At 40.6% G+C, this 22,149-nt stretch overlaps 1 protein-coding gene across 5 annotated transcripts in view; it reads right to left on the bottom strand.

Annotated features, from left to right (window-relative positions):
* The window catches only part of PALM2AKAP2 (PALM2 and AKAP2 fusion), a 267,192-nt gene that overhangs the window by 130,866 nt on the left and 114,177 nt on the right, over window positions 1–22,149 (bottom strand). For 3 of the 5 annotated variants that reach the window (XM_071424436.1, XM_071424433.1, XM_071424435.1), the window contains one exon: window positions 17,085–17,186. The exons of 1 other annotated variant lie outside the window; for it this stretch is intronic. In XM_071424436.1, coding sequence (XP_071280537.1) covers window positions 17,085–17,186 — 102 coding nt within the window. Of the gene's footprint in view, window positions 1–1,710; window positions 10,556–17,084; window positions 17,187–22,149 lie in introns of those variants that run through there. One more of the 5 variants, XM_071424440.1, reaches the window with a different exon arrangement.

Raw genomic sequence — 22,149 nt, 5'->3', positions numbered from 1 at the left:
AGCACCTATTTTCCTTCTGTTACCAGAGGGATACAGAGCTATTAAAATAAATTAAAAAGAAACAAAACCTGAGAGGCCTCCTACATGCTGAATATGCCCTTACTCTGTGAAGTCACTGACCTCCACAGAACTACTCCAGACAAGCTTCAGGGGAGTGTTGTGCTATCTGAACCAGCTGCTAAGTATTTTATTAAAAATATCCCAATCACCCCCTTTTTTTTTCCTTAGAAATTTTAAAAGGGGAAATGCATAGAAATACCTTGTTTTTGAAACCTTAGTTACAGCAGCAATATTAAAATTGTCAAGTCTGTTGTTGGTATTTACTTGGATGACTCTATTTTGTACAGCAGAGGAATTATCAGCTGAACATCTTCTCATGGCTATGGAATAAAGTGAGGTGGAATGAAAATAAGAGCATGTCACAGGCCATGGTATGCAGTAAGAGATGGAATATGTACCTGATATATCCAGGAGTCCAAGCACTAAGTTAGTTGCACATGATAATGCCCTTGTCAATTCATGGTCTTCTCACAGACACTACTGCTAACTCAAGTTCATGATCCCTCCTTTTGCCATGTTGAAACACTTTCTGAATTAGGAAGGTATTTGCAAAATCAAAGAGATTGAAACAATCATAATAATTTCTCTCAGCAGAATCAATTCTTGTCCTTCAATGACAGAACCATGCCAGTTCTCTCAGCATTCAGAGTCTTCTTGGACAGCCAAATTGACTTTCTGTCATTGAACACAAGTAGGAAAAAAAACAATTTGAAGCCCCACCTACTGCAAAACTTTCAGGACTAAATTCTAAAGCAGAAATGCAGGGCCATTTCCCCTTCTGTGATACAAAAAAGTACCATATTGCAAAAGTGTGTGTGTGTGTGTGTGTGTGTGTGTGTGTGTGTGTGTGTACATACACATTTTATCTGTATGGCTTCTGAGGGAAAGGAGCTGAGGGTGGGTACTTGTGTAGCAATGGGCAATTTGTGGTGCATTTTTTAAATGTCAGAGTTGAAGATGAATTTTTAGATTTCTGAGAAGGAGGCATGTGATACCTAGCTATGTTATCCATCCTATCATAGTTCTAACCTCAGGTAAACACACTATTTCAGGAAAAAAACCCCAACTACTTAAGGGTTTTTTCTTCCCCTCCCCCCCCCCCCCCCCCTACAATTCAGATTATGGTGAGGTTCCTCCAGTCCTGATATAGAGAGGATGCTGTCTGTGATAAGCCCCAAAAGAAAATTGCACACTGTTTACTTTGTCAGTCCTTGAATAATTCAGTGTTCTTTTCTCACAAATTATATATGCTGTATGGAATACTTCCCTCACTCAGGAAATAAGTTTGCTCAGAACATACTGCCTTTCTAGCTAAACCCAATCTTTGTTTTTCTTCTGCAAATATGAAAATGTGCCATGTGATCCTAGAGCAACAGGGTCTACAATATGCTTGGCAAAGTATCACAGGAGAAGAAAAGGAAAAAAGAAATGAGACAGTAACAGGTACGATGAGTTAATATGTATGAAGGATCTCATAAAAATAACACCAGCAGGGCACAGCAGTGGAGGAAAGGGAAAAAAAACCAACTCTGGAGTTAGTATTTTAATTCTTTTAGTGAGAGAGACAGGTCCTGTGCAGTATGTCCTTGAGATCACAGCATATCTTGAACAGTGGTAGGTAGAGAGAAACACAGTAAAAAGACACAGAAATAGGCGCAGTGAAAAGGCAGATTTATTTACTAGTAATACTGTACAGAGAAAAAAAAGAGAAGCCACAGTTACAGCATGGCTGTTGCTGGCAGTGTTCTTGGTTTTTTTTATTTTGGTTTTTTTTTGTACTCATTTTTTTAATCTGAAGAAAAAAACATAACAGTCAAAAAAGTACACTTCAGGTTACAAAGTACAGCAGCTATCCCCAGCAATTCTAATCCAGTGTTAGCACAGCAGATTTTTCCCCAACAAAATGGGATTTTATTTACATTAGCTCACAAAGAAAGTGGGAGACTAAAGCTTAAAAAAAATCTCAACCACAATCTACATTCACCATAAAAGCTGCATTTTACACAACATTTTCTTGAACCCCTAAAAAGAGTTGTTCTTTGCCTATGGAATGAGCATAGTTGGGAGGGGCAGAAAACCTTCATAAATGTGTTCTTTGCATTTGTCCTGACCTGCTCCTTCTTGGCTACCTTTGCTGCAGTCAGATTCAATTGGTCAATGGAAAAGGAAAAACTTTCAGATTGATTATTTCTCTTGTCTGTGCCCCTAAGCAGTTCCCTGTGAAATAACAGGAATAACAAGTGCAATATTTGAGACCATCAACAGTAAAGCACCTTAATAATAAATACTGGCTGATCTTCATACATCCTCAAAGATATTCCCTAACCTGCACAGTGCTAAGTATGTGTTACACTTCAAGTGTGTGCTTAAGATTAGTGTAGCTCAAGCACCACGTTCAACTGGGACTTTATACGGTTGCACAAAACCTTCTTAATTTTGGAGTTTGCCTCTCTTTAACAGGCATGTTATCTTGGAGGGATACCAGTAGATTCTTGTCAGCTCATTTTACTGAGAATGCCTTTGCATGGATCAGTCTGTGGGGAAGTTCACATTTTCTCCAGGCTATTTTGCCCTGCTAATAGCAACCTGACATGCGGTGGGGTGGATTGCCTTCTGCTGCTGTAAGAACTGCTTTCTAGATGCTGATATTTTATGTACCTGGACACATCTGGCTCGTATGAGTTCAAGGGGCATAGTGTGTTCCAAAGGAATAGTAAGAGAGACAGCAGATTTACCTAAATAGTGAGATTTTAATGGAACTTTCTGTATGGGCAACCCACAGGATGCCAGATTAATAGAGAGGGAGAGTGCTCCTCTAATGTCAAATATGTCTGAAGAGTCTAGGAAAATAGAGGAAAATGTCGAAATAGTGAGGACAAGATACCATAATTTCTTAGAACTTACACCAGCAGGCCTAGGGTGAGTTTTATAAGTCTGATCTCTCCTTTCTTCCCCCTCTTTTTTCTAGGAGACCACAGAAAGGGAAGCAGTCAGATGAAGAAAAAAGATCAGTTGAGCCATAGTGTCCAGAATGAGAACAAGCACAGAGACAGGGGACTGGCAGAGTCTGGGGCAGAGATGTGCAGAGAGAAAAGTTTGGAAATAAAAGTTACTCTGCCTCTTATCTGTTGTGTTTGTGTGGAGGTATAAAGTTTACTCCTCTGTCCCCTGCATCTCCAGGCAGTGGGATTTAGAGAGTTCTTGGAGGGCGTTTGTCTCCTCAAACACAGTCAGCAAGGAGACCATGCTCTAAAACCCTCTGCAGAAAAGTGCACCAGTTTCACAACACCATTTAAAATTCTAATTAAACTAATAAGAAGACACAGTTAAAGCAGCATAAGCCTTGCCTGTAGCATATTGCTTAAGGACCAGACCCTATACACATTTGTGCATGTGCTTAAATTTTACTTGTCTGGGTCATCCCATTAAAAAGGACAACTTGGATGCTTGATTTTACGCTCATGGGCAAGTCTTTAGGTCTTACAGACCCTATGAATAGATATGCAAGGTCTAAATTTTGGTACAAGTCACTAACATATCAGTGCAAGTTAAAAATATATAAATATACCAAAACTGGTGAGCTTGAGTTACTTAGCTAATTCTAAAAAATTAAATAAGGGGTTTTAAATTCAATTTCTGAAGTAGATTAATTCTTAGAACAAACCCCTAAACCCACCTTTGAGAAGAATTTGGGAAACAATTGCAGGAAAGCTTTGAAATACAATAGCAGCGAAACCCCGCAAAGTAAGAGAAGCTTTTGCAAACTGAAGGAAGGGGCTCGGAATTCTTCACAAGTTTGCCCTTAAGAAAAGTAGCCTATTCTTAATCCACTGAACAGCCTAAGTGGAACCATCACAGGTAAAAAGCTATAGATTTTGCAAGACTCTTTGAACCCACAAGGAAAAAGGCTCCATTTTATAATTGTTTAATTTTAAGTACAAGTGGGAGATTTTAAAGAACTTCATGCACCCTTGTCATTATTTACAAGCTAAGTTAATAGAAGTTTATATTACAAGTTGGATTTATATTCTTTGGACTATGTGACAATCCATTCATATTCTAAACTGAATAAATCAGCCATTTTATAGAATTTACTCTTTTACATACAAAAATTACAGTCTATAATTTTGTTGGATATTGTCATAGTCTGCAACTATTAAGCTCAGAACTAAAGTTTACTCTTGCTGCTCAGAAGGCTCAAGAAATACAATCTGAGCAAATCCCAAACTTTCCAACAGACAGTGAGAACTGGTTGAAACTTAGTGAGTTTAGAAAAAATAAAGAGTCCATGCCTCAGCATGTGGGAAGATCCTCTACTTCATCTAAAATATTTTGTTCAACTCTTTCCAGTGGCACCATCTCTTGCACTTTGAAATCTAATGTTGGATAAAATATGACAAAACATGTGTTTCCCCTATTAGCCATACCACTCTGCTGAAAGTAGTTAGCTATTGTCTACTATGTTAGCTTTCTAGGTAAAGAAATTTGTCTAGTTATAGAAGGTGTAAGTCCACCTTTTTCTGTGAAACATGTTTAATTATTTAGCTGTGTCTATAGCAGTTATATTGGATTCTACTCTTCTAAATGGACTCTTTAAAAAGTGTTGTGATCCTTCTTCCTGGGAAAAAATGTGGTTAGGTCTACAAAAGATCCCAAGAATTTGGGCATTGTCATAAATGTATGAAAAAGTTGAAAGGCTCAATGTCATGGGAAGGATGATATTCCAAAACTCAATACCCATCTAGGGTTTGTATCTCATTACAAAAATATTTATTCCTTAAATTCCTTAAAAAAATACACAAATGTAAAATACTACATTTTCTATTATATCCCCGCTTACTTTCCAAGTATGCCATTTGGATGTTTGACTAAATTAAAAGGCAGAACACCTTTTATTTCTCTAGCAACTCTCTATGCTATCTTTTTGCTCAGATTAGTTTGTGGAATCTTAATAATTTGAGTGTGAAGAACCAGTAGTGAACTTAGGTACAATGGCAGGGGATGAATACATTAGCCATCAGGGAAGCCCCTCTGAATGATTGCTCATGGATGGTAGCAATGCTGACTCAGGACTTGATCCCACTGGGTGCTAAGCACCATTTTGTTTTGTATTTTTCTCAGTAAAGGTACAATGCTTAGAGTTAGCCTCTCTGCTTACACCACCTTGGGCAAACTCAGCAGTGTATAAAATCTGTATAGGTACATAAGGAACACCCAAACTATGCTCTGCATCGATCATTCATGCCCTGATCTTGCAGACCCTTACAATGTTCTTCCTGTGAGGAGTCCTGTTGACTGAAACAGGTCTACACACAGCAGAATTAAGCATGCACATTTTTGTTTGCAGGACTGAAGTCTCATACTGCACTGGTAGGGGTACACTTCTCAGAGGAGGGCTTATGCACACTTCTCTTGCTGGGGATTGAAAGATAATGTTGTGTTTATACAGCTTTGGAATACAGCCTGCACTTTTTGGAAAAAAAAAAAGGAAATAAAAGATACAAAAAAGAAGAAGGAAACCCAAGAGTGCTAAGGCAAACTGTCAAATGGCACATCATACCTAGTCATTCATTTAGATAACATCACAAAGGCAGACCAGAGGAGTTCTGTAAACATATACCATACAGTACATCAGCCACAAGAAATTAAAAAAAGAAAATAACCCTGTAATTCTTTTCTTTCTGTATTGATAATCTAGTAATTGAAAGAGATTGCCTAGCCACTAATCATAATGCTGTGGTTTTTGATTTGTATTTTTTTTTCTGTTTAAAAAAAGAGGAAAAAAAGAAAGAATGGAAGTAAAATGCAGTGGTTTGCAAAAGAAATGGTCCCTGAATGCAAACAAGGGACGACATGGAGAGTGGGTTCATAGAAACTTAGAAAATACAAAATATAAAAAAGTTTCCTAGGTTACTTTTTTCCCAGTCTAGGAAAAAATACACTGAAAAGAGGTTTTTCTTTGTTTTTCTTACAAAAGTTAAGGCGAGCAGTTTGTTGTGGCAAAATGCTATTACTGAACCAGTGTCTGACTCTACATTTTCATATCCCCTCATGCTGAAACTGAAAATATACATGTGATGGTATAAGTTAAACAGACAGGGAGTTTGCTTAAAACAATATAAAAAAAAACCATCCCATAATGATGCTTACAAAAATCTCTCTGCTTGACCACAGAGCAGACCGCTTTCCTTGTGCCTGATTGTGCATGGATTTTCACAGGCAGCCTCCTATCCAAGGGTAAGGGGAAAACCAAACCTTTCAAAGCCCAAACAATCCCTGGAAAAACAGTTTACATTCATCAGCCTGGTCTAATGCATCTGAATTCTGCTGTAACTTGGCTGCACGCTAGTGGCCAGAAGGGACAAGGCAATGTCCGGGCATGGCTGCTGCCCTTGTGGAGGAGGATGATTGGAGTAAGTGTGTTTCAGCTAAGGCCCTGTGATTTCACACCCATTAGCGCCTATTTCATGCTTTTCCTGACCTCAGATGGGGAACTGCCTTTGACCTGTAAAGACCAACCCTATGCAGGTGAACCTTTAGCTTTCCTGGACCTACTGGGGCCTGTTAACTATGGAGTTAATGTGAACACATAAAAACGACTGGCCTTCCTAGGCACTCAATGTTAGCTACAAGTACTGAGCAGTAGGTATTTGAGAGGTTTAAGGTTTAAGGCTTGTGCTCTACTTCTAACCACTAAAGGGCCACTTCTGGACTTCTGGATGGTGTGCCACCATCTCCCCACCGTGCTGTGCCTCAGATGGTGCAGTGGTCTCAGACATGTTCTGGTCCCAGCATCAGCAAACATCTCCCAAAGCTGGCTGCTAAGGGAGTAATCCCCAAAATGCTGAGTTGGTGCTGAACCAGAAGGTCATCTGAAAGGGGAGCACATGGCTCAAGAGATGCAGGGACAGAATGGGTTAGATTAGAATGATACCCTAAATTTCCCAAGCAGGAGGTTTTGAAAAAAAAAATTTCATATGAGGACAGAAGTAGTGGGGGAAAAAGATTAAGTTGTGAAGACACCATGAAGCCAGGATGGCTGTGAAGGTGGCATCACGCCCAGAGGGGAAAAGGTGGTGAGCAACAAGATGACTGGCCAGGCCAGGAGGAGTTGGCTGGGAGATCTGTTTCCGAGTATTATGGTGAGGTGAGCAGGCCCCAGAGTGACAGAACTATTGCAAAGTGTGCCGGGCTCCCACATCATTCACAGGTACATGCAAGACAGAAGGGGCTTCACCCTTTGTGTTGCAGGGCTCCTAAACATGCCTGGGGACAGCCTCACCTGCCATATTGGGATCAAAACTTCTTTGTCTTAAGAAATGTTTAGAATTGTAAATGTTTAGCATTTCTGGGAAAAGAGAGAAAGGGAAAAAAACAAAACACCCAACCACCACCAACCAAAAAAAACCCCTAAACCCCACACAGCTCAGCCAAAACCACACACAGGCTGCTAGTTTTTAACAGCCACCAGACCTTTTGTTGCAATATGAGGCTCTGTGGCCCTTCCACTCTGTGATAAAACTTAACCACCTAAGCCTGAGTCAAAGAATGATGTGCAGAGCTTCTCTGGGTGAGTTTGGTCCTTCTCCCAACAAAAGCCCCCAGGGGAGGCAAAGGGAGCATGTGGAAGTCTATTCATTTCTGCCACTCCAGCTGGTATGGAGGTCAGCAAAATTTCTGCAGGTGTCAAAGAGGTAAGACTGTCTTTCATTACTCTTGCTTTTTTACTACTTGTTTGGGTTTTTTTGTCTGACAGTCACCTGGGCAGTGGTGAGAAGTTTCATTGACCAGTTCCATAGTGACAGCTGAGTGACCTAACATGGGAATTACCTTCTGCTTTTTTGTATGTGCAGGTTTTCAGTGTGCCTCATATTACCACCGCTGAATAAGTGTCTTTTTTTACTGGCACAGAAAGAAAAGAGTACAGAGCGAGAACTGTGCTCGGTCAGATGCTCTGGACTAACAATTAATGCAGTAAAAGCACCATCCAAGAAAGAAGAGAAATATCATAGGAACCACCTCAGACTGAAAAGAGGCTTTTGTTTTTTTCTTTTTTTTTCCTTTTTCTTTTTTTTTACTATTTTTTTCAGTTGCTGTTATTGATTTTTAAAGTCTGATAGTTTCAAAGACACTTCAAAATAATCTTCAGCACTTGTTCACACTATCAGAAAATATAAAACCTGATTTTTAATCTCACTCATGTAGTTATAATTCCAGAATAACTCCACTACAGTGAGTGAAGTTAAACTTAAGCCAAACCAGTGTGATACAAGAATCAGGTTCATAATAACTCACCATGAGAAAGCTAGCTGCCTTCTCATTTAGAAGAATCAAGAAACAAGAAAAAAAAGAAAGACCTATTGATTTTGGATGCCTTTACATTTTTACATTTTCATCTTTAGTTGTTTTTAAGAGGCCTGATTTTCAGAGGTCAGATGAAGAAAAATGCATTGGAAATCAGGCATCTTTTAGTGCCCCATGTTAGAAAATGAAGCATCCAAAATGACCAGCAGTTTTTTTAAATATTAGTCTTGTGGCTACAGGATCTCCCAAAACAGCTGCTCTGACAAAACTCCAGTGGGCCTCCACAGAGAGTCCCTGGACAAGCAGGGCAGCATTGGACCCTATTGCCTGTCATTATGTAGGTGCACTGGAGGTACACTCCGTGAGAAATTACACTTCTGTAAGAACACAAAAGAAAACTCTGGCCCTGTCCCCATTCCCAGCGCTGAGAATTTTGCCACTGAATCCAGTAGGAACAGGGTCAGACTGTCAGAAAAGTTCATCTATTCTAGGGAAATAGTAAGCAGCATCCCTCTTCTACTGGAGTTCAGCAGGAAAATTTAATGTATAAACATTGGCAGAGTTACTGAAAGTAACTCTGATGAGTGACTCCATTTCTGTTGGTGTGACAGCTGTATCTTTTTCATGTCAATTTCAACTGTAATTTGGGGAGATGAAGTGCATATACAATACTGTAATCTGGAAGATTTATATAAGGCAGAATGATCATTCATACATTTTCTAGAAAGAATAATTAAGGTCCACTTCTGGTATCACCAATTAGCGGAAATGGTTAATGGGCTTTTCTGACACTGCAAACTAAACTTGAAAGTTACTAAAAACCAAAATTATGCAATTTTGTGGGAAAGGCTTGTATGATTTTTAGCAAATCAAAACAGTAAAGTGATCTGAGCCTTTCCCAAGAAATAAAAAATATGATACATAAAATAATGCTTAATGTGATTTTTCTTAAAAAGGAGAAGTAACATTTTTTTAAGGCTCTCATATCTGGTGGCTGTGAAACTCAGACTCCCACAAAATCCTAGGAATCTGATCAAGCCTGCCAGATACTTAAAGAAAAAACATAAAAAGTGTTTTCATTATATATATAAAATATATATATAAAAATCAAATAAATATGAAAACATACGTTCCATTTCTTATTTATCTCTCACTCTGTAGTACTAAGGAAAAAAAAAAAAACAACAAAATAAAAGACCATCACCAACAACACAAAGAAAAAGAGAAGCCAAAAGCCCCCAGCCCCTCCCCAACACCAAATAGTATGCCAGATGGGAAAATAACCATGCGTTCCTCTTCTGGAAAAACTAGAAAGAAAAGCAACCCAACTGCAAGGCAATGGAGGCGTTCACTTCCAGTTCACAGTATTGCAGTTAGAAGTACAGTGAGGTCTAGGTAAGTGATGGAGCAGGAGCTGCCTGGAGCAGGGAAGGAGGAGGTGTTCACATGACAATACAGCATTGACAGCGCTTTTTCTTTTGTGTACCTGGGGCAGCTTCCAAGGGCAGGCTCTCTTCCTTCCCCTCAGGAGAGGAGGGCTCTGTCGTGTCCGACAGGGGCCTGCCAGAGACCAGCTCTGCAGCGTTCCCATCCATGGTGGAAACATCAGTCACTGTCTTCTCCCGCAGTGACTTCTCATCATCTTCATCGATCAGCACAAGCTCTGCCTTGATGGTCTCATCATAGCCCAGCACTTTCTTTGTCTCCTCTTCATCATCGATGTTCTGGTAGCCCATAAATATCATTGTCACCGGCTGATCTGCACTGGGCTCTGGGGTTTCACCACCACAGGGTTTGTCTTGTGGCTGAGGGTTCACAGCATGTCCTTTGCCGGATTTGTGTACCATTTCTAGCTTTGCCTCCTTGAAGAGCATTTGCTCCTTCATATGGCTAAGGTTTCCATCGGCTACCACATTTTTGTCTGACACAGTCATTGTTTCATACCCTCCTTTTACACTTGATTGTCCAGCTTTTTGCATAAGTTCATCTACGTCCTTTGAGCTTAATTTATGTACTCCATTTTCTACCACTGTGCCACCAGAGTGAACCTCATAGACTACCTTGGAACCATCATCATAGACTTTGAATCCTCTTTGATGGGCCTCATCTGGGCCAACAGGTGAAGCAGAGACAATCTTGGTCTCTCCTGTCTGTTTGTCTTTCTCCACATTAATTTCCATGGTGCACAAAGCTTGAATGAAAACAAGAGAGGAAGTGCATGTTACAACAAAAAAAGCCAGTGAATGGTTAATTGCCAAACAGACAAAGAAAACTACGGTGCCCCTTCTTCCTGTCTCCTGCTTCTAAAGGGCTAAGCGATCTACGTTAGAGGTGGGGTGTAACGCTGTGGACACTGTTAACACTATGGCTTTTTATGCAGGTGGAGGCTGGGCATATTTGTGGCAAACAGGACCTTCTCTTCCAGCTCCCGTCACATGGAGCTGTCTTTGGTCAACTAGGAGCACCAAGAGGTTAGGTGTAATTTAGACAAGGGGAAGTGATAGCATGCAGGTTGCCCTTTAACTTTTCATTCTGAACTTGCCTCAAAATTCAGAGAGAACCCCTCTACTCTCTTTTCTGCTATCAAACTGCCAGTAAGTTGGTATCAAGTTGTGTTTGCTGCAACACCTAGACCATTTAATTATCAATACTTGTCCTTGATTAACTCTGCCATTCGTAGCACTCAAAACATTTTAGAAGGGTGAAGTAATATTGTTTATCTCTGTTCTGCATGTGGGAAAACAAAATCACATGGGAATATGACAAGCTCTCCCACAAGTGTGTGGCAGGGCAGCTCTCTCAGCTTTCACACCAAGACAACAACTGTGACCTCTGCTTCCAGGTTAAGAGAATGTACAAAATACCCAAAAATGCTCCCTTGTTTATGTGAATTAAGCATTAAGCACCACTATGAAAGTTGAAAAAAAAGTAATAATGAACTGATTTTCAAACAGTCATGAAACAACAAGTAAAAACATGTGTGAGGGCTGTTGCTTTAGAATAGCAAAGGTTTTGTGGCAGTTAAGGATGTAGTAATGAGATGGAAATTGTAGACCACACTGTGGGAATAGACAAGCAGTCTACTCTGCTCCAAAACCCATTCTGAGATATGATGACATACCACTAGACAGCTTTTCAAAGAAAAAATGTGCAAAGGCATCTCAGACTTTCCAAAGTGTTCATTTGTTTAAGCATTCCTCGTATGCATATGAAGACATTTGGCTCCTGGACAGACATCCACAGACACTTAATTACAAATTACCACAGGCAGTGACAAGTGTTTGTGAAACTTACTATGATCACTTTCATCAACAAAACTCAATGGTATAAACATGATTTATTTTACCTGGGAATACCACAAACTGGAATGTTAGCTTTTTTTTCCTGATTTACTTTCAAGTGAGTACAGAACATCCTTGCCCCAAGAATCAATGTAGCTTGGTTTATATTTTAAAAAAATAATTAATATAAAAAATTTCTGTTACTTTAATATATTTCCTCAGTCTTTTTATTCACAGTAGAACTACCTTTCCTGTAACCTTAAAGCAAAGTATTTCATCATCAATAGGAAATTTATCATGACATGCATGATTACACTGCCTATAGTGCTAGATAGAAAATGAATGTGTTGGTGAGCATGTGCATGCTCTTCATGACATGGTCTCCTTTGCCCCCTAGGAGTGCAGTCTGGTGGGCAAAATGGTTGGGTCTGTCCATCTACATGCTGTGTACATCTGCTCGGACCTCAGCCAGCCCCAGCAGGAACTGGTTAGGTCAAGTACAACACCACAGAAATACCTGCATGTAGCCAGGGGACAGAGATGCCGGTGGGTGAAGGAGCATTTTTGTCTCTTGAGAGTGATGCATTGCTGAAGGCTAAAGTGGGCTGCAGAAGCACCATTCTCCCCTTGACCATTGCAACCTAGGGACTATCCCTAAGGACTGTGTTTTTCCACTGCTTCAGGGCATTTGTGGACTAGTTGTGTCCATAGCTGTCACAACCCTGGGCACAGGATGCCCACTTCCACACTAAAGTAGGGCTTACAGTTTTTAACATCCCTCCTGTGCTGGCATTTTCATGCCTGGCCATCCCACTGCAGCCTGGGCAGCCAGAAGGGAGCTGCAAGGCTGAGAGCTGAGCTCTGCTCTGAGGTGTGCAGCTGGAGACTGCAAGGCAGCTGGCATGGTTGGAAACAGGAAATTAAGGCTGGAAATAAAAAAAGACCTGTTGCCCCAGGGCTGGTAGCAATTAATTTTCAAAGCAATTGGTCTCAGAAGTTGTGGCAGACAGTGCCATATTGAAGCTCAAAGAGCATCTAGCATGGATCACTTACTCTGGACTGTCCCAGCCCAGGAACTGGTGTGCAAGTGCCCTTTATGTCTTATTCAAGTGCCTCTGCTCTGAAGCCTTTAATCCAATTTATAGGGATAATTGAACAAAGAGATGCAGGAACCAACACTAACACTCTAGAACTTTCTAGGTGCAGTTTCTTGAGGGAGAAGAAGAAAGGAAGAAGAATTTTGTATGTTGGCTTGGTCTCTAGGGCTTGGGTGAGTGGGCTCTGCACATTGCTTGGCCTCTCCAGGGCTGCTCAGGCAGATATTGTTCAATAACTTTCAGCATTACAAAGACAAAAATAGAGGCTGACTTGTCTGTGGTGAAGATCATAAAACTAGAATATTTCTGAGTGGCCAGGTGAACTGAAGATAAGCTGAACCATGAGGCAGCAACATTCAGAAAATCATCTCTGATGGGCAGAAATTCCTGACTTGTCCTGAGCACCACAACTCAAAAGACAGGGCACCACCTGCCCATCAACTAGCTGCCTGTTACCCTCTTAGAGAGAAGTAGTACCCTGAGTTCCCCTAGAGCTCCTGTGCTTCTTTTTCTTTGAAAATTAAAAATATTTGGTGCATGGCTTTTCATTACAGACTGGTGATTTTCACGTGAAATAGTTGAGTGTCATGTATGTGCAGTGCAGAAGAGCATGGCATCTGTAAGACCCTCCCTGCTTTGATGCACAAATATTGGTCAGTATTGTGCATTAAAAGAAGGCTTGTACAGTAGGAATGAATTCCAAAGTAGATAGCAAAAATCTGATAGTTAAATCATGTGAACCTGGCCGTATTTGAGTTTGTGACCTTGAGGAGCATGATCCTGGCAAGGAGCAAAGACAAACTCCTGAACTTTACAAGAGAGAACTTTTAACTGCTCAAGGAGTTGGTAAATGAGATCCCCTGGGAAATTGTCCTTAAGGACTGAGGGGCTGGCCAGAGCTGACAAGGCTTTGAGACCACTTTTCTTAGCATGCAAGGGCCCTCTATCCCAATATAGGATAGAGAAATAGACAAGGTAGGTAATAAACAAGGTAGGCTGGAAACTGGCATGGGACTGAGCTAAAGTCACCTCCTCAAATCAAGGAGTAAGAAAGCAACACCTACCAGTGGAAGCAGGGACAGTGACCCAGGGAGAGTACAGTAATATGGTTTAATGTCATGGGTCAGGAAAGCCAAGGCTAAGCTGGAATGGGACTTGGCAAGGAACATGATGAGCAACATGAAAGGGAGTCTGTAAGTACACAGGTTAGGAAAAAAGGCCAAGAAGAATCAACCTCCTTGTATTTCACCGCAAACAAGAATGGAGAACTGGTGATAAGTGATATAGAGGAGGCTGAGGTACTCAATGAGCTCTTTTGCCTCGGTCTTCACTAGAGTCAAGCTTCCCAGTTCTCTGAAGTACTTGATCCTCTGAGTAGGTGTGAAGGAAATGAATACCCTCCCACTGCAAGTGAAGAATATGTTTGGGATCCCTTGATGAAACTGAATAGTCACAAGTCCATGGGACTGGATAACATGCATCCCAGAGTCCTGAGGGAACTGGCTGATATTCAAGGCCAGGCTGGATGGAGCTCTGAGCAACCTGGTCTAATGGGAGATATTCCTGCCCCTAGCAGATGGGTTGGGGGAATGAGATGATCTTTAAGTTCCCTTCCAACCCAAACTAGTCAATGATTCTTTAATTCTGTGTTGTTGCCAAGCTACTCTCCATCACATTTGAAAAGTTATGGCAGTCAAGTGAAGTCCCCACTGACTGGAAAAAGGGGAACACTACCCTTTTTAACAGGGGAGAAAGGAAGAACTGGGAAACTACAGACCAATGAGCTTCACCTTTGTGCCTAGGAAGATCATCAAGCAAATGGTCCTAGATGATATGCTAAGGCACATAAAAGATAAGGAGGTTATCTGAGGGAGCTATCATGGTCAGCAAGTTCAAGTGCAAGGAGCTGCACCTGGATCAAGGCAATTCAAAATGCGAAGACAGACTGGGAGAAGGAGTCATTGAGAGCAGCCCTGAGGAGAAGGACTTGAGGGTTCTCAGGATGCAAAGTTGGATATCAGGCACCAGTGTGCACTTGCAGCCCAGAGAGCCAATTGTATCCTGGTCTGCATCAAAAGAAGTGTGGCCAGCAGCTTGAGGGAGGAGATTATCCCCCTCTCCTCTGCCCTTACTCTATCCACCCGGAGTACTGCATCCAGGTCTGCAATTCTCAGCACAAGACAGGTATCAACATTTTTGGAGCAGATTCAGAGGAGAGCCATGAAGACGATCAGAGGGATGGAGCACCTCTCTCATGAAGACAGACTGAGAAGGCTGGAATTGTCCAGCCTGGACAACAGAAGACTTTGTGGAGACCTTATTGCATTCTTCCAGTACCATTAGGAGGCTTATAAAAATGAGGGAGAGAGACTTTATAAGGGCAGACACAGACAGGACAAAGGGCAATGATTTTAAACTGAAAGAGGGCAGATTTAAATACTCAGAGGGTGGTGAGACATGGAACAGATTGCCCAGAGAAGCTGTGGATGTCCCATCCCTGCAAGTTTTTGAAGGCCAGGCTGGATGGTGCCCTAAGCAACCTGATCTAGTGAATGGCATCCCTGCCCATGGCAGGGCAGTTGGAACTAGATGACCTTTAATGTCCCTTCCAAGCCAAATCTAAAATTCTATTGTTCTATATTTAAGAAGAGTTGCAAGATACATATTTTTATCTATGGTATGGAGTAGTATGATGTAACAATGTCTTATACATTAGGGAGACTTCAGGCAACAAATTCTATCACTTCTTCAAGAATGCTGTCCTTGAATGATAACAGGAGTGATCCTTTTGTATTTTAACTCTGGCTAATTTGCTTAAGCTTTTGACTCTGTCAACATTTTATTTTCATATCTTCTACTGTGATTTTAGATATTCTGAAGTGTTTTTAGATATTGGTTTATGACCAAACCAGGGACCACATTAAAGCTAAGCAAATGCATAAACATATATTAATTTCTTAGAAAGTTGTTCACCAGTAAAAGGCACTGCCATGAGAGAAGTGAATAACAGAACCTTGCTTATCTGCCTGTGTGCATTATGTTTGTTCTCTGTGAGAAAACCTAACAGCCCAGCTTGTCAAAGTAGTTGCAAAATGAACTAACATTGGTGCTAAAATGTCTTTATTTAACCAAAGCATATTTACTCCAAAATGTGATCTACTAATAGTATATAAAAGTATGTGACAATAGAGTTGGAACTGAAAGCAGTACTTGAAGATGACAGCCAGTATTCACAAGTACAAGTTTCTGCAGAAGCTTTAATTACAGTGAAACATGATGCAGCACTTCGGGACAAGATACCAATGTGCCAACAGAAGGATCTAGATTCTGCCTGTTTTGTAGATTCAGAGGCTTTTCTTTAAAAAAAAAAATCTACTTACACTTTGAGCCTCTTTTAAGATGGATGGTTACAGCCGACCTTTAAGAACACCTATTGCACACACACGATACATTTATCAAGGACTACATTAACAAGGCTTCTGAGTCATCCAAAATATGAAAGAAATTATTACTTTCGTGTTGTCGACAAAATGGCACAAAACACACAGAAAAGCTTGCTTTAAAGACATATCAGGGTAAGCACTGGTGGTAGGAAAGATTTTGGAATGGCTTGCAACAGAACTTATAGAAAAAATTACACATTTCATAGCTGTGCACGGTGCCTTAGCTGCAGACATTGCTTTGCTATGCTGGTTAATCCATTTCTCAAGTAAGCCACCTTTCGTTCCTTTCCTTGGGACACCTCTTAGGTAGCCACCAGCAATTCAGTCTTGACATAGGGAGTACATTGTTTAGAAAACAAGAATTTTGAAAACAATAAAAATGTACAGCTTCTAACAGTCTTGTTACATTTAAGACACACATATAACCTGAAAAATAAGTGTTAGAAAATTCTCTGTATGACTCCAAGCACAAAACAAACCCACCTTTTCCCAAAAAGAAAGAATGGCATACAAAGAAGTAAAAACACATAAATATTTGAAGAATGTATGTGGTCTTTGAGTGCCTGTCTGGAGTTGCATGGGTACAAGAGAGGACACAAAACCTGGGCCTAAATACTATGTATATGTACCAGGAGAGATGGAAAGAACTGAATGTTTCTACATTTAAAAAAAAAAAAAAAAAAGGGGGCGTTTCCTATGGTACTTTTATTATAGTTCAGCTACCTTGTTTTGAGAGTATCACTGCAGTTCAAAAAGCCTTGACTTACTTACAATACACATCAATCAGTATTTCCTGGCATTTAAATGATATCAGGACACCAGACTCATTAAAGTAATATAACAAAAAGAGTTCATGGCTATTGGACTGGTATTATAATACTTTGCTCCTTGAGACTTACCAGCTACTCTGCTTGATCCGTCCCACCCAGGAACTGGCTCTGCTGTTCGTGAATAGAGGGTTGGGAGTTCAGGGATCTGGGAGTAAATGTAATTTACTGCATCTGGTGTCAGAGAACAGGAAACAGTTAGATTTGTGCTACTAGCCCCAGTGGCTTCATTGCTTAGACAGCAGAGTGTTGTCAGCCCTGACAATAGTCACTGGAGCTTTGTACTAGATAATTGGATCAAAGCAAACAAAGTGCAAAGTCACTGTCCTGTGATTGGTGTTCAATAGACTAGCTGAGGCAGGAGGGAATGGGTCCAGATGACTCAAACCTTATGTCAGATGAACACATAAAATTATTTGTCAGGAGGTTCTGGATTTATCAAGTTGGTGAGCTTTAAAATGGGGAGTGGGGTGGGAAAGGTAAGGAACAAACCCACTGCGATACCCAGAATACATGACATTTCAAATACAGATATAAAAGCCTAAAAATGCTAGTGCTGACTGAATAGGATAAGAAACCAGCTCTTTTGTACCAGTTGTTTCCAATATTAATGAATCAGAATGTCACTTTTTGTTCTTAAAGCTGAACTTTAGCTAATAATGAAATCTGATATAGTTATTGATAGGGTATCTGTTTTAGTTTTCAGTAAGTATTAGGCTCCTGCCAGTGCTGCAATGTCATCGTTCATTAATAAATCCTGAATTAGTAGAAAGCTATCTTAAATGATTGACTTGTTTTACATTTGAGATTATGGCTGCCTATCATAAGCTAAATGTGTACTTTAGAAGAGATGTTAATAAATTCAAAAGTATTTCCTTGGAGATATTTTGTGGGTGGGTAAAATATAATTAGCATTTATTGTTCTGCTTGAATTCAGTGGCTGAGCTAAGAGCAGAGCTCAGAGAAGAGATGTGCAAATAACTGACTTCAGGTCTTAAAGCTGAGGCACCAGACCAAAACAAAAACAAAAACAAAAACAAAAACAAAAACAAAAACAAAAAAACCCAAAAAAACAAACAAAAAAAAAACCAAAAAAAAAACCAAAAAAAAAGATAAAGAGAAGAAAAAAAAATATCACATTCTTTCCTATCAACTGGAAATGTTTTCAGCTCTGTATGGAATTGATTAAATTTATGTTCAAATATAAAATCCTATTTGATGTGAAACAGACCATTCTTTTTCCTCCAAGGGTAGGAGGTGCCAGTTCAATGAAAGATTTGTCAAGTCCTTGGTACTGCCTAGTCCATGTGTCAGGGTAGGAGGCAAAATCTCCCTTCCTTGAAGCCTCTTGTTGCTATAAGCAGGTGAGAGAGGGTGACCAGTGCAGACCATAAAAGGGAACTGGTGAAATGAGAGAGAAAATGAAAAGTTCTGTTGTAACCTTCTTGACTGCATCTGGTTAAGGGAGATACTTTCATCACATTCCCTATGAGCTAACGCCCATCCCAGAAAAAATACCTATGCCTGGTAATGTCCTCAGGAGGGACATGATGTGCCACGTCTAATTCCAAAGCTTTTTTGGCAGGAAAATTGGGCCTGATACTAGTGAAATGGTTTTACTCCCATAGCAGTCAGTGGTGGCCACCATTGCTACTGGATGCAGAAAAATAAGACCCCAGGATGAAACTCCATTGCTCTGTGGACCACTGTAGGTAACTCAGGTAAGGAGTCCTCTTTCCTCCCTTCTGGTGTCATAAAAGTAAGGCACAGAGGCACAGTATAAATTCATTTAAACCCCTCACAAATTTAGTACATAAATGAGTTCAGTTTGTATCAGATAAATTGGAAAAATCTCCAAGCCTGTCCAGGCAAATGGTCTTTTATTTCATATTTCAGGGGACAAATGGCAGACTTGGCAAATGGACTTTTACAATTTCAATGCATACTGTATCTCAAAGTTTTGTATTTTTAGCAGTAGAATCTAGGAAAAATAATTGTTTTAGACACACAACTGACTGAGCACTGGCCAGCAACAACTGCTTTCTTTTGCAGGGTCACTTTCCTCTAATGAGAAATTGGTACAATGCTTGGTGCTGTTGCTCTGGGAAACATCACCAGCAAATGAGTAGGCCATTATTGAAAACTGAAGTAATTTCTGAGAACAAAGAAGTGGGGACTCTGTTTCTGGTCCAGGGAAAGAAGGCACTTGGTGTTCTGGAAATAGCACAAACTTAGTAATTATTCATCCCACAGAGTGTCCTTTCAGAACAGTAGTTTCAGTACACACTCATCAGTGACTGAGTGACAGATGTGTCACATGTGTCACATGTGTCACGTCATAATCAATGCAGGCTCGAACTGCTTAACTAATCATCCTTACTTCTGCAGTTCATGAGGATCAATAGGCATGGCTGGGGTATAGTTCTCATGCAAGGACACTGCAGGAGGCAAAAGTCTTTGCAAATATTTATTTTACCCCAGTGCTTATAGGGGGAACTAAACATCACTGACATCGAGCAGTAGGGAAAATCAGTTGTACAGCCTGATGGTGACACTCTCACTTTGATGTGGTAGGTATCTGTGGACCTTAGTAAGCTTTTTTTTTTCCCCCCTTGCCTCCTGCTTTGGGAGACAGTACTAGGCTAAGCGTCAGATGCTGCTAGTATTGAATTAGTTTAGAAACTTCTCTGTATGTTAATTAAAATGAAATATTTTAAAAATTAGCTTCAGGGCTCCAATCTGTCCTTGTCATGAGCAGGGAATGCTGGGAGGGGCAGTGCAATTCTCATATAGTTATTCTGAAGCTAGTGGTGGTGCCACATGTCAGAAATAGGGTATTTGACTACAAGTTGGGGTTGGTTGATTCTACCAGCTCCCGTCTTGTGTTGCTGCCTTCCCCATCCAGCCTCCAAACAAAGCAAATACGCTCATTTCCCTTTATCTCACTGGCAACAAGGACTCTTTCATTTAGCACCTTTAAAAGAATATAAGAGGCTAATTTTACAAGGAATGGATGAGATGCAAATTAGCATTTTGTTCATGTGAGAAGACAGAACATATATAATATTTAAACAGACTGCACTCAATATCTTCATTTCAATCTTTGATAAGTTATTAATATCTAAGGATGACATAAAACTAGTTCTGTGTGTTTTTTACTACTTGCAACAAAATAAATTTTCGGAGTATGGCACTCTTCTGGATTACCAGACAGACAAGAGCTTGGCAAAACACATGGGGCAAGGTGATCCTTCAGGGTGCTCACACAAAGCTAAACCTTCAGAGCTGCTCTGAATAGCTCCCACACAGAGCTTGTGATCAAATGTCAGATGGATTAATTTTCCAAGGGACAGATTCTCTTTAAAAAGTCCCATACCAATAAAATTAGTGGCAGATCTGCAAATAATGACTCCCAGGGCAGGGCTGTTCCACCTTCGAAGCTCTCTGGGCCTGCATGGGACTGCATCAGGAAGAACAGTGATTTTGGCCCTTCCATCATGTTTGTAAGAACATCAATGGAGGCTTTTGCTGAAAGCTGAATAATCTGGCTCTGACTTACTGAATGCCTTAAATAAGCTTGGGGGTTAGGGTCCACAGCCGACACTTGTACATCTATAAGCAATATGGTGAGGTGCATTTATCAGAGCACTAAGAAATGCTGCCCAACCCTTTCTGAAGGCAAGAAGCCTAAGGGCAGCCATCTCAAGTGCATATATACCAATGTATGTAATATGGGCAACAAGCAGGAGGAACTAGAGCCTTGTGCCCAGTGTGAGAGATGCTGGAAGAACCAGAGAAACTTGGCAGGAAAGCTCACATGATAAGGCGACCACATCGCCTCACAATGGATGGCTACAAATATAATATCTTCAGAAAGATAAGAAAGGAAGAAGAGGAGGTGGAGTTGTACTTTATGTGACAGAGATATTTGTGTGTATAGAGGAGAGCTGTGGAGACCATGCCAGTTCTATTTAACTAATGCCTTAGGATCATGATTAGAGGGGTCATCACTAAGGAGGATGTAATGCACTGGCCTCCCTGTCAGGATGATGAAGCCAACAAAACCTTACTGTGGCTGCTCAGTGAAGTCTTGGGCCAACTGAGCCCAGTCTTCATGGGTCGCTTCAATTACCCACACATTGTTGGAAAAAAAAAACCAAACTGTGCAGATGCGATCCATCAAGTTTGGGGAATATCTTAGGGACTCCTTATTCCTATGATGAATGAACATGCTGAACATTCCTAGGATGCTGAACATGCTGACTAGGAGCAGCACATTGCTAGATTTACTGCTTGCAAGCTGAGAAAATTTATTTGACTTACACTGGTAACCAATGACACCTTGGATACAGTGAGCAAACATTGTGGAGTTTAAGGTCCTGCTTAGAACACTGAAGATCAGTAGTAGGACGAACACCTTAAATTTTGGAAGAGACAACTTTAATATGCCAAGAGCCTAGCTGTGAGAGATTCCATTAGAAGCATCCAAGAAAGTCAACATAATAACATCTTCTATTGAAAGGAGTTTGTGAGTGCTGGGAGTTATTTGAAAGTGCCTGCTGAAAGCACAAGAATGGTCTATTCTTTTCAAAGGCAAAGGAAGAAATCTCAAAAAAAGACTTCCCTGCCTTAACAATGAACTATTAGGTGTAATTAAAAGCAGAAAAGGCTACATAATAGCTGTGGAAAGGCAGCCAGCTGGGCACTGGGCACTACAAACACCTTGCTAGGAAGATGCAGAGAGGCAGTCAGGAAGGCTAAGGATCAGCTAGGACTAAAGCTGGCAAAATATATCAAGAAGGGTTCTTCAGTATTTGTGAGCAGTACGCAGAAGGAAAGACACAAGACCACTCCTTAAGTAGTGCAGGGAAGCTAGTCACTAACAATGGTAACAAGGCAGATTTCTCCTTTTTTGTCCATAAATCCACATCCAAGAGTATTGAGAAAATGCCTGACATTTTTGTAAGGAGACTGTCTATAATATTTGAAAGATACAGAGTTCAGTGGATGTCCCTGATGACTAGAAGAGACAAAAATGTCATACCGCAGAAATGGACCAAAAGAGGACTCAGGAAACTGGAGGCACAATGCTTTGTCCCCATGGCAAGTGACAGAATGAGTCGTCCTAGAAACTGTT

The sequence above is a fragment of the Agelaius tricolor genome, unplaced genomic scaffold (genome assembly GCF_023055355.1).
Source record: "Agelaius tricolor isolate 1412-34295 unplaced genomic scaffold, bAgeTri1.0.p SCAF_4, whole genome shotgun sequence".
Classification (NCBI taxonomy): Eukaryota; Metazoa; Chordata; class Aves; order Passeriformes; family Icteridae; genus Agelaius; species Agelaius tricolor.
Note: the sequence above shows the minus strand (reverse complement) of the source record. Positions and strands in the feature narration are given on the sequence as shown.